This window comes from Pyrus communis, chromosome 12, assembly GCF_963583255.1.
Source record: "Pyrus communis chromosome 12, drPyrComm1.1, whole genome shotgun sequence".
Lineage (NCBI taxonomy): Eukaryota > Viridiplantae > Streptophyta > Magnoliopsida > Rosales > Rosaceae > Pyrus > Pyrus communis.
The window spans coordinates 21,683,972-21,699,479 of record NC_084814.1 but is presented as its reverse complement, the minus strand read 5'-3'; the positions used below and the strand labels follow the sequence as shown (position 1 = coordinate 21,699,479).

The window sequence follows — 15,508 nt, the reverse complement described above, 5'->3', positions numbered from 1 at the left end:
ATTTTTTTGTTTGTAACACATTTTGTAATTGTGAAAAAGGTATTGGATTGATTTTAGCAAGTGGGATTTTTTGTTAACGTTAATCAGACCCGGACCTTTGTGTTGATCGAAGTCATTGCTGCTGGGTTAGCTGGTGGGATTTTAGTTTGCGCTGACCAATCTACCTAATTTCCTTTATTGTTTTTTGTTTTGCTTTTTTTTCCAAGGTGAATGCTGGATTTGGGGACTCAAGAAGTGAGAGAGGACAAAAGCCAGCAGCTCGGTAAGTGTTCTTTTTATTCCTAGCTTTTTTTGCTGAGTAGAGGCTTTTTTTTTCCTGGGAAAAACCCTGAATCCATTCAATTTCAAACCCTAAATCCGTTCACTGAAAAACAAAATATAAGAATTAGTCGTTTGAAATTTGTGAAGGGGTTGTGATGGCGGCAAGTAGTAATGGGTGTCGATTTGGTTCAACAAGAAAGTGTTCGATCCCCTCCTCGAAATCCTCTGCAGGCACCCTTTGCTCTCTCTCTCTCTCTCTCTAATTTGATTTTTCTTTTTCTATTCCAGATTCACACATTCTGTTTTTTCTTTTTTGTTTGATTGATTGATAATGGTCCAACAATTTTTTTTCCCTAAAAAGTCATGTTTCATTGGTACTTTTATTTGGCGGTTGCTGAGAAAGAAAGAAAGTTCTAAAATTTGATTTGGATTTTGAAGGGGTGCAGAGCCTAAGCTGCTGGCCTCCTCTGCAGCTCTTGGCCTTACCATTGGATTATTTCCAATATGCGGTACGTATATTTTGCTCAGGTTTCTGGGAAATCTAATACTGTTTGTGGATTATGGTTGTATATTCATTGTTGGTTTAACTTCTTCACCGAAGTTAGTGAAGTTGAGAGGGACAACCAAGTCCTCAGGTCTATTTCTCTTTGTGCGTGCATGTATGCATACATAATGTTGTATGTATGTGGGTGTGATGACGGTTTAATTGTATAAACTAGGGTTTCGGGCAATAGGATTGTTTATCATGTTTCGCAATTAAATGAAAAAAAGGCCAACTCAAATTAACTTCGCAGCAATTTGTTTTGCTCTGTTTGAAATTGAATTTGTTTTGCTCTGTCAAGACATATGTTGTGATTTTTTTTTCTTCTTCCATCTGTTTGTTGATATAATCCGTTAGGTAGAGCATGTTATGATGTTTCCAATTTGATAAATAACTTTAAGTCATAATGAATTCAACCATTGTATGATTTGCATTTATTTAGAATTCATAGATGTAGGAGAAGATACATAGGAGCTTAAAAAATTTAGAACAATGAAAAACTATGCATATATTGTGTAGCTTTGTAGCTTTTGTTCTAATAGGCAGCTACATTCAGCAGGGATGAAGCAAGCATTTCACTTGCCAGGAGTGATTGTCACCATCTTTGTGACATAAGACATTTCTCTAAGAAGCATCTCTTCCTCTGTGAAAGTCAATTCCTGAGGAAGAACTGTTCTGATGTTGACGATTTCAATTAACAAGCCTGTGCTGTTGGGATTTTCCCATGTCAAACATAGAAGTCATCAAACGTTTCTCAGGATCAATGCCACTTGGTACGTGAGTTACAATTTATATCTCCATTGACATTGGGTTAGTTCATTTACTTTCAGTTGTATTCTTAAATTCTTATTGTACTGAATGCAGGAAGGTGAGAGTGCTTGATTGCGACCAAATTTGGGTGAGAACCGTCAAACTCTAATACTAATTTTTTCCTCTTTTGAACCATGCAAATTAAGTGTCTTTGGATGTACTGTTTGTATTTTCTCGGAATTTCGGTATAGGGTTGATGATTTTTGTATTATTAAACTTGGTCGTTGCTTTTTTTTTTCCATCGTTGCTGTCATTTTTTTTCGTATCTTAAATCAAAATTGTATTTGCTTATTTTGTTTTTCAAGTTCAAACGAGGCCATCGGTTTTGTCAGTGTTAGTCTGACTGGGTCGTTCATCGATGCAGAAGCATGGCCTCTCACAAAATGGCCAGACTTGATCAAGCTTTTAGTTGATTGGCCAATCTGGAAGTGTATTCAACTGCTATTTGTACTTGCCCTCCGAGTGTTAGATTTCTTGCAATTTTACTTTTACAGTGCTCTTATAGCTTGCCATTTTCTTTTGAGAGCCTTTTAATTCTTATCACATAAGGGAGCGGGACTTCGTGTGTGCAAATTTTTGTTTCGTTGTATTTCGCGTTTAAAAGTTAATGCATGACTCGAGGACGAGTTTTAGCTTATCCTACTTATCTTTTACGCTCTCGCTTCATTCATGTACTGAGTCATGGTTTAACTGTCTAACTTCAAGAACTAAAAATAGCCAGCAGGCTAAAAAGCAATTAGATTTGAGATGCATATTTTGCTTTCTCATTATTTCTTTGTTTTGTAATTTTCATTTATTAATGTTCTTTTGGCAGCTTATTCGATTGTATTTGTGGTTTTCCGGGGACAAACAGATCCTCTCCTTAAACGTCGATCCTCACAAGATTGTAAAACCCTTACTTTTCACTGCAGCAGAAACCCCCAATTCATTTTATATTCCTTTCAATTAATTTGGAAGCTGAAGTTGTCTCTTTTTTTTTTTTTTTACTTGAATTTGATTTGATTTCATTTGATTGTGATAGGTCGAAAGTGTGAAAGATCTGCTGGAGGTGGAGGTCAGATGGGTCCCAAAAATGGCTAACTTTGCACTGTTCTTTTCAGCATTTTCTTTTGCGAAAAAACAAAGAGACCAGACAAACATTGACGACGACCGTTGAAGCTTCTTAAAAATAAAGGGTCAGTTGAAGCGGCAATTCCTTTCGGTAGTATATCACCATTTTGATCGGTAGAGATGATATTGGGAGAAAATAACATCAAATTATCACGTGATATTACACATCCTGCCTGATGAGCAATTTATTAATGTTATGCCCTAAATCAATGAAATATCAACCAAATCCGTTGTTTATATTGTAACAATTAATAGCAACTCATGGCATTCCTCATAACAAACTTTTCAATATTGATATGATTTTTTTTACTCAATTAATAGCAACCGATGACACTTCTCATAACAAACTTTCCAACATGCCATGTTTGTATGATTTTATGTACGCGAAAGGCTATATATTCAAAGATAGGATTGAAGAGGCGTGCCCGTTTCTTATGTTTTCCTTTTTGTTTATGCACCGTGATTTTTATTTGGCAAAGAAATTATATGATCAGGATGTACATATTGTCTTGGAGAATACAATTGCAAAGCTCCCAACAGCTGTGTGGAAATTGGATTGGAATTTGAAGACAAGATTTAGGAGTGTGTATTGAGTTTTTTTGGGTTTTTTATTTTTTTTTCTAAAATGATTACTGTTTATTTACTTTATTTAATTACAATTTGAATGTGATGAAAATTTAAAATTTAATTTATGCGTGTTCATTTTTTCTTCACATCTTATAATTTGGTGCTTGAAGTCTACATTTTTTTGCACATGATGGCAAAATGCCAAAAAGAAATTGGAATAGCAAAACAAATCAAATGGTACAAGACCATACTCCTCGCGGGCAATTTTACTAGTTATATCTATTGGTCATCGTGCTTGAATATTATGGCTTAATTTTTTGTTTCTCAGTTTCTTGCTTGGTTGGTTGGTTTGTTCCATTTTTTTTAAGGAAACCTCGACTGCATAAGAGAAATTTTATAGAATCATAAAAAAGAAGTTGCACTAAGTTAAGGGGAGATAAAGTTTACCTCATAATATAAGAAGAAATAATAAAGTAAAAAATACAATAAAAGAGCGGGGAACATAACCGACAAGAAAATAAGAACGACACGCTGCCCCGATGGTCCTTGGGGTTCCCGGGGAAGGGGGGGGGGGGTGTCAAGCCTGATTTGGAGTTTCTGGAAAAAGAAAAGAGAAGAGGGCGGGGGCGGGAATGGGAATGGGAATGGCTTTGGTTTAGTTTTTTTTTTGGGGGGGGGGGGGGGGGCGGGGGGATGGTAACGGGTGTGGGAATGGGAATGGCTTTGGTTTAGTTTATTGTGGGGGGCGGTGGGGGGGGGGGGGGTGGTGTGGGGGGCGCTGGGGGGTAAGGCGGGGTTGACTTCTCCATAAACCGCGAAGAGGTGCAGATATCTGACTTTTGAATGGCCTTAGGCTGCGGCGAACGGGCACCACTTTTGTGCTCAAAATATCACTTTGACATTCAAAGCAACCTTGTTCAAAATCACAAGGAGTAAGAAATAAGTTACCAAATAATAAAATTGGTAAAAACTAAGTCGACTTAAGAAGCTAATGCTAAAGCTTGGAGATCTCATAAAAGGAAGATAATTTTAGTTATACCATAAGGAAGTAGTCCACAAGTTGCTTGGAAATCCCCCATCAGAAGCAACACTAGTGTTGTAATTGCCACCAGCTTTGCTGAAGAACCATTCATCTTCGGAAGCAGAAACAATAACTTCGAAAATCCTATCACCACAACGTGGAGTTAGTGCAAGGGGAAAGCAAGATTTATAGACTTTAACTTGCAGGGGTTTGGACAATAATTATATGCTTCGATTTCTTTCTTTTTTTTTGGTCAATATATGCTGCTGTTTCTAATTGGACTATCAAAGGGAAGACCCTTAAGTCGTCCGCTGATGTAGAATAAATGGTAGAATGAATCGAAGAGGAAATGGACTGTTGAAAGATAAAAGGATAATGGAATTTGCATATTTGAGCTCCGATTTGGGCCCATGATAACTTTTCGGAAAGAAAATAGCGCCACGAGCCCAACACACCGCTTAGGCTTTGATGTATGATGGATTTTGGCGGTTCAGGGTCATTTCAGCCTCCAAAACAACATTTAAAGTTTCGGAATAAAAATCGGACTCTTCATTTTTAGTCTAATTAATGTTTAACTAATGTTGTTGTAATTATTAGAAGTCATTTGAGTTGTTCCAAACATTTGTAATCTTTATTTAAGTCATCTAGATGTATCAATGACAATCATTCAAGAATTAATCAAACAAAAACCCTTTGGGATTGCTCTCAATTTTCTGATGGATTCTAGATTTTGCTCTGCAATGGATTATGTTGATAACCCTTTCATCACTTTATGATGCGTCATCCACTTTTTCATTTATTCGCTAACATACAAGAGATTCTTCATTTGTTGATTGAAAATAGTGTAATTATAAACATGTGACAATTTTATATTAAACTTTAACGTTATTGAAATTAAAACTTGATTACAAATCAGAATTTCTATATACCATACACCTCAATTTAGTACAATCACCCATGTGTAGTGTGATAAGTAACTTGTCACAAGTCGCGTAAGACTCCTTAATAGGAGAGTCGTATTTTGACCAATACGTCAATTGCATTAGGTGCCTAATTTTTTCTTGGTTAATTATCTACGAGTAAAGTCTTTTCTTAGTTAATTATCTACGAGAATAAAGTGAGAAAAAAAGAACTTAGAAATTTTTTATGACGGTTGCTCGTATGTAGGGCTCCATTTTGTGATTGCTTCGGGCCCCAAATTTCAAGACCCAGCGGGCGGTGCTGGAACAAACTGCTTCCTTAATTTATTTTGGGATGTGTGGCGTGTGGACGTGTGGATTGGATCAGTTTGGTTGACATATTCAAGTGTGGACGTGTGGTTTTTATTTTGTTTGAAAAGTTAGCCATTTGGAAGATAGGCTTTAGTCTATGCCACATATTAGTATCTCATTCTACATGTGAATTGGATCAGTTTGGTTGATAGATTCAAGTGTGGACGTGTGACTTTTATTTTGTTTGAAAAGTTAGCCATCTGGAAGATAGGCTTTAGCCTATGCCACATTTTAGTCTCTCATTGTACGTGTGGATTGGATCAGTTTGGTTGACAGATTCAAGTGTGGATGTGTGGCTTTTATTTTGTTTGAAAAGTCAGCCATTTGGAAGATAGGCTTTAGCCTATGCCACGGATTAGCCTCTCATTCTACGTGTGGATTTGATCAATTTGGTTGACACATTCAAGTGTGGACGAGTGGCTTTTATTTTGTTTGAAAAGTCAGCCATCTGGAAGATAGGCGTTAGCCTATGTCACAAATCAGTCTCTCATTCTATGAGTCTGAGTGTTAGTTGGTTTCCACTAAATGAGATGCAAATTACTTTAGTCTAAAGAAGGAGGGGAAATTGCAGTGTACAAATGAACAGTGTTTTGCACCGGATTTCATTCTAATTACAACTCTGCCACTATTTTGTTTGTTGACCAAATTACCCACAATTTTGTCCGTAGGGTTTTGTACGGATTGGGAATCGGGTTAGACGCACTCTTCTCTCATCTATCTTCCTCTTTCTCTCCTGCGCGTGTGCTCTCCTCTCGTCTCTCGTCCCTCGTCTCTCTCCTTCTCTACTGGAAAACCTACAACCTTTCATCTTCCGCTGCTCTTCCTTTCTCTCCGCTCCCCATATCTCTCGATGTGAAGCCCACAAACCAAGTAGTGACGGTTGAAAGCCTCAAACATGGCGGCCACGAAATGGAGATACAGTGACGGTCGACAACCGCCTCCATTGACGATGAATTTGGTCATCAGAAAGCGTCTATGTTAAATTTCTCGAATTTCTCTTTATTTGGGATTCCTCAATCCTTTTTGCGTTTGATCGGGAGTTTATAAATTAGGGTTTCTGGGGATTTTAAGGTTTTCAGACTCTTTTTTTTTCTTTCAAAAATACTCAAATCAAAACTGACTTTTCTGTTTCCGGCGACCTCTGCTTGCTTGCTCCCTTTCTCAGTCGATGAGTTTATAAGAAAGGTATATATTGGTTTGATGCATTTTCATTTTACAAACCATCTAAGATAAAATTAAATGCCTTAATCTCTGCCTACTTCGTCTAATTATTTAAATGCCTTAATCTCTTAAATGCTTCTTCTTTGCTTTTTCGTCCATTTTTTGTTTTTAACACATTTTGTAATTGTGAAAAAGGTATTGGATTGATTTTAGCAAGTGGGATTTTTTGTTAACGTTAATCAGACCCGGACCTTTTTGTTGATCGAAGTCATTGCTGCTGGGTTAGCTGGTGGGATTTTAGTTTGCGCTGACCGATCTACCTAATTTCCTTTCTTGTTTTTTGTTTTGCTTTTTTTCCAAGGTGAATGCTGGATTTGGGGACTCAAGAAGTGAGAGAGGACAAAAGCCAGCAGCTCGGTAAGTGTTCTTTTTATTCCTGGCTTTTTTTGCTTATTAGAGGCTTTCTTTTCCTGAGAAAAACCCTGAATCCATTCAATTTCAAACCCTAAATCCGTTCACTGAAAAACAAAATATAAGAATTAGTCGTTGAAATTTGTAAAGGGGTTGTGATGGCGGCAAGTAGTAATGGGTGTCGATTTGGTTCAACAAGAAAGTGGTCGATCCCCTCCTTGAAATCCTCTGCAGGCACCCTTTGCTCTCTCTCTCTCTCTCATTTGATTTTTCTTTTTCTATTCCAGATTCACACATTCTGTTTTTTCTTTTTTGTTTGATTGATTGATAATGGTCCAACAATTTTTTTTCTTAAAAAGTCTTGTTTCGTTGGTACTTTTATTTGGCGGTTGCTGAGAAAGAAAGAAAGTTCTAAAATTTGATTTGGATTTTGAAGGGGTGCAGAACCTAAGCCGCTGGCCTTCTCTGCAGCTCTTGGCCTTACCATTGGATTATTTCCAATATGCGGTATGTATATTTTGCTCAGGTTTTCTGGGAAATCTAATACTGTTTGTGGATTATGGTTGTATATTCATTGTTGGTTTAACTTCTTCACCGAAGTTAGTGAAGTTGAGAGGGACAACCAAGTCCTCTGGTCTATTTCTCTTTGTGCATGCATGTATGCATACATAATGTTGTATGTATGCGGATGTGATGACAGTTTAATTGTATAAACTATGGTTTCGGGCAATAGGTTTCGCAATTAAATGGAAAAAAGGCTGACTCAAATTAACTTCGCAGCAATTTGTTTTGCCCTGATTGAAATTGAATTGGTGGAAATATGTATAATTGGTTTGGCTGTGTATTCGATTTATTGACGAGGCGTGCACTTTATTCAAATTGCTTATTCGTAGAAGAATTTGACAAGTTTTGTGGAGCTGCCGACTGTGTTATGCAGCGTAATCCGTTAAATGTGACTGGACATGATTAGAAGAATATGTTATGTAGTATTGTTTGAAAAAGGAATAATGGGTCATAGGCTCATAGCTAGCTGAAAGTATTGTCGAATATAATTTTAGGCAAGTGCTCAAATTGTGAGAGAGATTAGTGTACATTGCTTTTTGTGGTTATGAAGTATAGGACTTATGGAATAGACTTCATAGTTGTACATCTATGGCATCATTACACTATGAAATATGACTTTTAATTCGCTGCTCTAACTTTGATGGTCTTCCAGATTAGTGTTATTCTTACGTTTTGGTCATCTTTTCACTATCATCTCTCAGTCATGACTTAGGTACTACAGAATAGGTTTTTGTGCATCTGTTTATTTGTAATTGTCCAAATAGCAATGTAACTGTTGAATAGGTTTTTGTGTATCTTTGCTGCTTCGTATGAATTAGCTTGAGGTTGCTTGACAGTGACGGTGAATTTACCTTGAGGTTCTGTAGTTCCTTACAAACAAACGTCTCTCAGTCAAGACATATGTGGTGATTTTTTTTTTCTTCCATCTGTTTGTTGATATAATCCGTTAGGTAGAGCATGTTATGATGTTTCCAATTTGATAAATAACGGTAAGTCATAATGAATTCAACCATTGTATGATTTGCATTTATTTAGAATTCATAGATATAGGAGAAGATACATAGGAGCTTAAAAAATCTAGAACAACGAAAAACCATGCATATATTGTGTAGCTGTGTAGCTTTTGTTCTAATAGGAAGCTACATTCAGCAGGGATGAAGCAAGCGTTTCACTTGCCAGGAGTGATTGTCACCATCTTTGTGACATAAGACATTTCTCTAAAAAGCATCTCTTCCTCTGTGAAAGTCAATTCCAGAGGAAGAACTGTTCTGATGTTGACGACTTCAATTAACAAGCCTGTGCTGTTGAGATTTTCCCATGTCAAATATAGAAGTCTTCAAACGTTTCTCAGGATCAATGCCACTTGGTACGTGAGTTACAATTTATGTTTCCATTGACATTGGGTTAGTTCATTTACTTTCAGTTGTGTTCTTAAATTCTTATTGTACTGAATGCAGGAAGGTGAGAGTGCTCGATTGCGACCAAATTTGGGTGAGAACCGTCAAACTCTCATCCTAATTTTTTCCTCTTTTGAACCATGCAAATTAAGTATCTTTGGATGTACTGTTTGTATTTTCTCGGAATTTCAGTATAGGGTTGATGGTTTTTGTATTATTAAACTTGGTCGTCGCTTTTTTTCCATCGTTGCTGTCATTTTTTTTCGTATCTCAAATCAAAATTGTATTTGCTTATTTTGTTTCTCAAGTTCAAACGAAGCCATCGGTTTTGTCAATGTTAGTCTGACTGGGTCGTTCATCGATGCAGAAGCATGGACTCTCACTAAATGGCCAGACTTGATCAAGCTTTTAGTTGATGGGCCAATCTGGAAGTGTATTCAACTGCTATTTGTACTTGCCCTTGGAGTATTAAATTTCTTGCAATTTTAGTTTTACAGTGCTCTTATGGCTTGCCATTTTCTTTTGAGAGCCTTTTAATTCTTATCACATAAGGGAGTGGGACTTCGTGTGTGCAAATTTTTGTTTCATTGTATTTCGCGTTTAAAAGTTAATGCATGACTCGAGGATGAGTTTTAGCTTATCCTACTTATATTTTATGCTCTCGCTTCATTCATGTACTGAATCATGGTTTAACTGTCTAAATTTTAAAACTAAAAATGGCCAGCAGGCTAAAAAGCAATTAGATTTTGAGATGCATATTTTGCTTTCTCATTATTTCTTTGTTTTGTAATTTTCATTTATTAATGTTCTTTTGGCAGCTTATTCGATTGTATTTGTGGTTTTCCGGGGACAAACAGATCCTCTCCTTAAACATCGATCCTCACAAGATTGTAAAACCCTTACTGTTCACTGCAGCAGAAACCCCCAATTCATTTTATATTCCTTTCAATTAATTTGGAAGCTGAAGTTGTCTTTTTATTTATTTATTTATTTTTTACTTGAATTTGATGTGATTTGATTTGATTGTGATAGGTCGAGAGTGTGAAAGCTCTGCTGGAGGTGGAGGTCGGAAGTATTCTTCCCGTGCAAGATGTTGCCGAGATAGCACGGCGGGCTGAGTGTGTTGTTGCACACCTCGCCTTCTCCTCTCCTTCTCACTCCTTACAAGAACTCAAATCAATGGTGAGGTGCATGTCGTTGTCTAACTCATCTTCATCTCTGTCTCTTTCACTCTTGAGGGACCTGCTGTTGGATTCCGTTTGCTGTTGCCGATCTACAGGTAAAGCTTCAATTTCCATGTTGGGATTCCATTTTTCTTCATTTCTGGAATTTGGGTTTTAATTTCAGTAATTTATTTCTATTAATTTTAGTTCTGTATTTAGTAAATTTTGTTCTTAATTTTACTAAGATTTTGAGTTTTTTTTTTTCCTCTGCAAAATTTGATAAATTACTTGCAATTGAATTATTTTGTAATTTTCTGTAAGACTCCCTGTATATTTATTATTTGTTTCCAATAGCAGGTAATCATGTATTGTATTTTTTGAAAACTCCGATTAATTTTTTCATGTTCTTCTGGTGAGAAGGTTAGGGATAAAGCTGCGTACCCAAACTCGAGAGTGACCCAGCCTGTTTGCTCTGTTTTTGTATTTCGTTTTTAAATTTAATATTTTGTTTGCAGCAACTGGAAAGAGGCCGCATGAAAATTTCTCTTCTGGGAGTTATGAAGGAGTTGGGGAGGAAGAACAAAGTCTTGCCGTCAGATTTAGTAAGTACTTGCCGAAAGCCATGGGATTTTGAAATATCAATTTCTTGCTTGCTTATTAGCTTAAACATCTAAGAACCTAGGTAATCTCCTTTTTTTTTCTTTTTTTTTTCTACTGTCTCACTGCAAGCCACGATAGGGTTCAAGAAGCTGTATACACCGATCCATGTCATCATATGTAGTGGGAGCAGCTGCACTGTTATGGTTTTCAGCTGCCGTGGGATAGTTAGCAATGCTTCTTGAACTTTTTGAACTTGAGCTTCTTGAACGCGAACATTTTGAACTTGAAATTCTTGAACTCGAACTTGAACCCGTGCATGTGGAGTTCCCACCAGTTTTGGGTATCCAAAAGGACAATTCGTGTCCCATCACTCGTACATGTTCCAGTTCCTGCCGCTGCTCCACATTCTTGAGTTACTCTCCCTTGAGCTTTAAAATCATGGGGTCGCCCTGCAAGCGTTACAAGTAGTCAAAACAAACAAAGTTTTCATTTTTCCAAACAACCAATAGGTTCAGAAGAACACTTTCGGTCTGCCATTGTGGAGAAAAATCACGACAGGCCCTGGGTTCGTTGTTCGACAACCTCGAGATTATCGACGGCAGTGATGGGGTGGTCGCGATTGTCTGAGTGACAGTGACTGGCTGGGAGAGACGACAGAGGGAGTCCGAGTGACAGGGTGTTGCGTGCATTGCTGTGGTCACTTTAAGTACGCGCTTTGTGATATATGGACGGTAAGAAAGCGTGCAACGTACGCCAAAGATCCCTACCCTTACAATCTACTTAGCTACGCCACTACTCACGTGACACAAAAATAACACAACAGGAATTAACACACAAGAAATGCTAAGAAGAGTGTCTTTAGTCATTAATTAATTCGTGATCAATTGACGATTTAACTTATTTTGAATCATCATTATTTTATTTTTGCAGATTACTGGGTGAGTTAAATAAGAATGCAAGGAACATGGCGAAGCCCAAATGATCAATTATGTAGGTTTGGGTGGCATTTGAGACGAATACGTTTGGTGCTATGTACTTACAAGATGTTGAGATGGTGTTCAATCGACCACATCTTAATAATGGAGGTGGTGTGAGAAAGCAAAAACTATTTGTGTTTGCCCAAATCGCACAACCATTTGGCGAACTAGTACAAGGCGATTCGTTCATCGAAAGGGACATGCAAGTAGCTCATTGGTTCATACTTAACAATTGTGACAAGATAATTGAGTTACCTAGATGAGCAAGAAAAGTTGATGAAACGGGAACATCTTTCACATTTATATGTCGTGAAGCACACCGTGACCTGTTTCCTTGTTGGTTTCACGAACAAGTAAGTTGTTTAAGTTTTTTTGTTGATTTTGTCCTAAATAGAATTGCATGTCAGTTGTCATAAATTTTGGTAAAACCAACATGTCAATTTTTTGGTATAAATTAAGTGAAAAAATTGAAGGAAAGCAATTCTCCCACGTATACTGATGAATTATGCAACTTGGCTATCGGACCTCTAAGCGCGGAACTGTACTCAGGGTGTCATGTGAATGGCATAAAATTCTTGGGAGCTAACTGTGATGACAAGGTTTGTACTCAAAACAGCGGTGTACATGTCCCAAGAGCGGGAGATATTGTAGACATTGATTTCTATGCTAAGTCATCATTTTTAAGTGTCATTCGTTCAATACAAACCCTAGTAGGAATGGGTGTGTTAAACAGGACAATGGTTTACTATCAACGAACACTACCCGATGTTAGTACTGTGAAGACCCGTACATTTTGGCAACTATGGCCAAGCAAATTTTCTACATCGAAGATCTAAAGGCCAGAAGGGGATGGAAAGTTGTTCAGATGATTGATCACAAAAGGGTGTATGATATTGCGGACCGAGATCCTGACGACAATGACGATGATGACAACTTTGCTGACCAACTCCTCAAAATTTCGACACAAATTGGTGCATAAACACTTCAGGATACTAATATTGTCCAAGAACCATTTTAGGTAGTTGGAGGTCCTCAAATCGAAATTCATATAGACTCAATTACAATTAATCCTGGAAGTCTCCCACGATACAATCCACCTGAGGGCGCGGATGATGTTGTTGATGTACCAACAGATGAGGATGAATGGGAGACAGAAAGTGATCAAAGTGAAGATAGTGATATTTATTGTACCAAGGATGAGGTTAAGGACTTTTGACTTATATGCAATGCAATTAAGTGTATTTAATTTTTTGTATATAAACAAATTTTAATTTATTAAATTTGTAATTGGATAAAGGATTAAAAAAAAAAAAAATTAAAGTAAATTCAAAGTGACGAACACTAGAAGGTCGTTGTGCATAACGTAATAATGCGACGAAAACAAGAAAATTTGTCACTCAAGGTAGGTTTACGCAACCCAAAGGACGCATTTGGTGGTTTACACAACGCATTAAGTTCAGTTCGTCGCGCAAGGTCTTCAAAATTTCCCAAAATCAAAATATGGGCGCTTTTTTTTTAAATGTTCATTAAACATTGGGCGACGAATTAGGGTAAATCGTCGCGCAATACCATATTGCGTAATGAATGGGATAACTTCGTCACTACAAGTCCTTCAAAATTTCAAAATTAAAATGTAGGCGCCTTCTTTTTAAATGTTCATTAAATATTGCTCGACAAAATGTGCTATATTTGTCGCGCTTTTTTCTTATACGACACGAATGTTTTCCTTTTGTCGCGCATTGTTCTCAAATTAACCAAAAATAGGGCAAGTTTTGTTTAAATTCATTAAAACTAAGCGACGAATGTGTTCGTCGCGCAAATTCCTTCGCATTATTAATTCTAGAGAGCCTTTCTTTCTCTCATTTTCCAGAACCTCTATCTCACTCGAACTCTCTCACTCTAACCATCTCTCTCACTCGAACTCTTTCACTCCAACCTCCAACTCTCTCTCCCTACAACTCTTTTTCGCCCTTGAACTCTCTCTCTCCCTCGAGCCCTCTCTCCCTGTAACTCGCTCGCTCCCTATAACTCTCTTTCTTTCTCTTAACTATAAGGTAATTCATTTTTTTTTTCTTCATTTGTTTATTATTTTAGATGTATGGTTTTTGTGGATTGATTACATATTAGGGTATACATTAGGGGTTACAAATTTAGGGATTTTGTCAATTTGGGGATTTAGGGTTTAACTCATTTCGGGGATTTAGGGTTTATCTCAATTTGGAGATTCAAGGATTTCGAAATTAGGGATTTTAGATATAGGGAATTTAGAGATTTCAAAATATGGGGCGTAGGGCTCGGGTGGACGTCAAGGATGGGTGGTAGGGGGTGCGGGGTGGGGGTTGTGTTGGGTTGTGAAGGAATATTTGTGAAAAACAAGTTCATTTGAGCAACATCAACAACATGCAATTAACAATTAAAAGGCGGAATCATGTTTATATGCACTCAAAAACAAAACTAAACCCATGAACTTCAAAGCCTAGTAGATAGGTGAACCAAGACTCAACTCAAAACAAAGTGAGTTGAGAAATCAATACCTTTGTAGATTCCTCTTTGCATAAGCAAAGGCTAATCACCCAAAGAGAGGGCCTTCATTCCTTGCATCTTAGATCCATGGATTTGGATGGATGAAAAGGTTTCTCCAAGTTCCCAAAATTGAGAACCTCTAAGTCTCCACACCAAGGTAAGATTGGAGAAGAAATGAGTGACCTTGAGGAAGTAAGATTGCTAGATGTTTTCCTCAAGAGTGGCCGGCCATTTTAGAGAGAAGAGAGTTTGTTCTCATCTTTTTCCCTTAGAAAAACCCCTAGGATGAAATGGCTATAAAGATGTCTTTATACCACCTCACAATGGAGTGGCAAACTTGCAATTAAGCCAAGTTCACTACCCTCCTCTAAATGGCCGATTTTAAGGGGATTTATTGGGCTATTTGGGCCTTTGTGAATCATTATTCATTAAGTTGTCATACAACTTAAGTCAATGGACTTGACGTTCGAAGCCTATTGGGCCTTAAGGTCCAAAACTATCCCGAGGTCTTTAACGAACTTATTCGTTTGATTAATTAACATATTAATTAATCCTTGCCATAAATAATTAAACCATTTAATTATTCTTACTCATCTCCGTTGAATCTTCAATCTCTACCTTACACGGTGTACGATCCATTAGGTTCCTTTTAGCGAGGCAGTGGGCGATTCAAACTCTTTCAAATCGATTGTTAATTGAAACTTACTTTTAATTCTCCCGTTAGTGATAATACACTTTTAGGGCTTCCACAAACCATGGTTGATGCCTAGCAGCATGTCATGGTTACCCAAGCTAATCAGAAGAGGTGGAGAACCTATTCAGTTTTAGGATTACAAATGCAATACGGTATTTCTCTAATACAATACTCTTGACCACATTGTTTGGTTTGATAGTTTATTCATGTCTACTATTCAATGTGAGTCTTGTGCTTATATGATTACCTTGAATGTGATTTGGAACACATTCCAACACCTCATTCATACTCTGGCCAGAGATTCTAAATCATATCATAGAGTATTCTCCCTCAAACAGTTTGAAGGTTAGAGATCCCTTGTTGCGCATTCACTTGCCTCCATGGCTAAGTGGCTTAACCCCAACGATGCCGTGGACACCCTCCTGATGGAGTGTCTT

General features: G+C 37.4%; 2 protein-coding genes across 5 annotated transcripts; both read left to right on the top strand.

The window, feature by feature from the left end:
* The first annotated feature begins 1,118 nt into the window (after positions 1 to 1,118).
* LOC137709727 (uncharacterized) lies at positions 1,119 to 3,856 on the top strand. Of its 4 annotated transcripts, XM_068448711.1 has the most exons (4): positions 1,132 to 1,575; positions 1,667 to 1,700; positions 2,427 to 2,498; positions 2,634 to 3,856. In XM_068448711.1, exons 1-4 carry the CDS (start codon positions 1,481 to 1,483, stop codon positions 2,766 to 2,768), a joined length of 336 nt encoding a protein of 111 aa, XP_068304812.1. In that variant the 5' UTR covers positions 1,132 to 1,480; the 3' UTR covers positions 2,769 to 3,856. The 4 variants fall into 4 exon arrangements, 1 of the variants encoding a protein (XP_068304812.1); XR_011064923.1 differs by lacking the exon at positions 1,667 to 1,700 and having other exon boundaries at positions 1,119 to 1,575; XR_011064924.1 differs by lacking the exon at positions 2,427 to 2,498 and having other exon boundaries at positions 1,119 to 1,575.
* Positions 3,857 to 6,476: 2,620 nt separating this feature from the next.
* On the top strand, positions 6,477 to 13,288 carry LOC137710173 (uncharacterized). Its single transcript, XM_068449120.1, has 8 exons — positions 6,477 to 6,539; positions 6,653 to 6,766; positions 7,104 to 7,159; positions 9,175 to 9,208; positions 9,933 to 10,004; positions 10,147 to 10,393; positions 10,793 to 10,879; positions 11,007 to 13,288. The coding sequence occupies exons 1-8, from the start codon at positions 6,477 to 6,479 to the stop codon at positions 11,117 to 11,119; spliced, it is 786 nt and encodes a 261-aa protein (XP_068305221.1). The 3' UTR covers positions 11,120 to 13,288.
* The last annotated feature ends 2,220 nt before the right edge of the window (positions 13,289 to 15,508 follow it).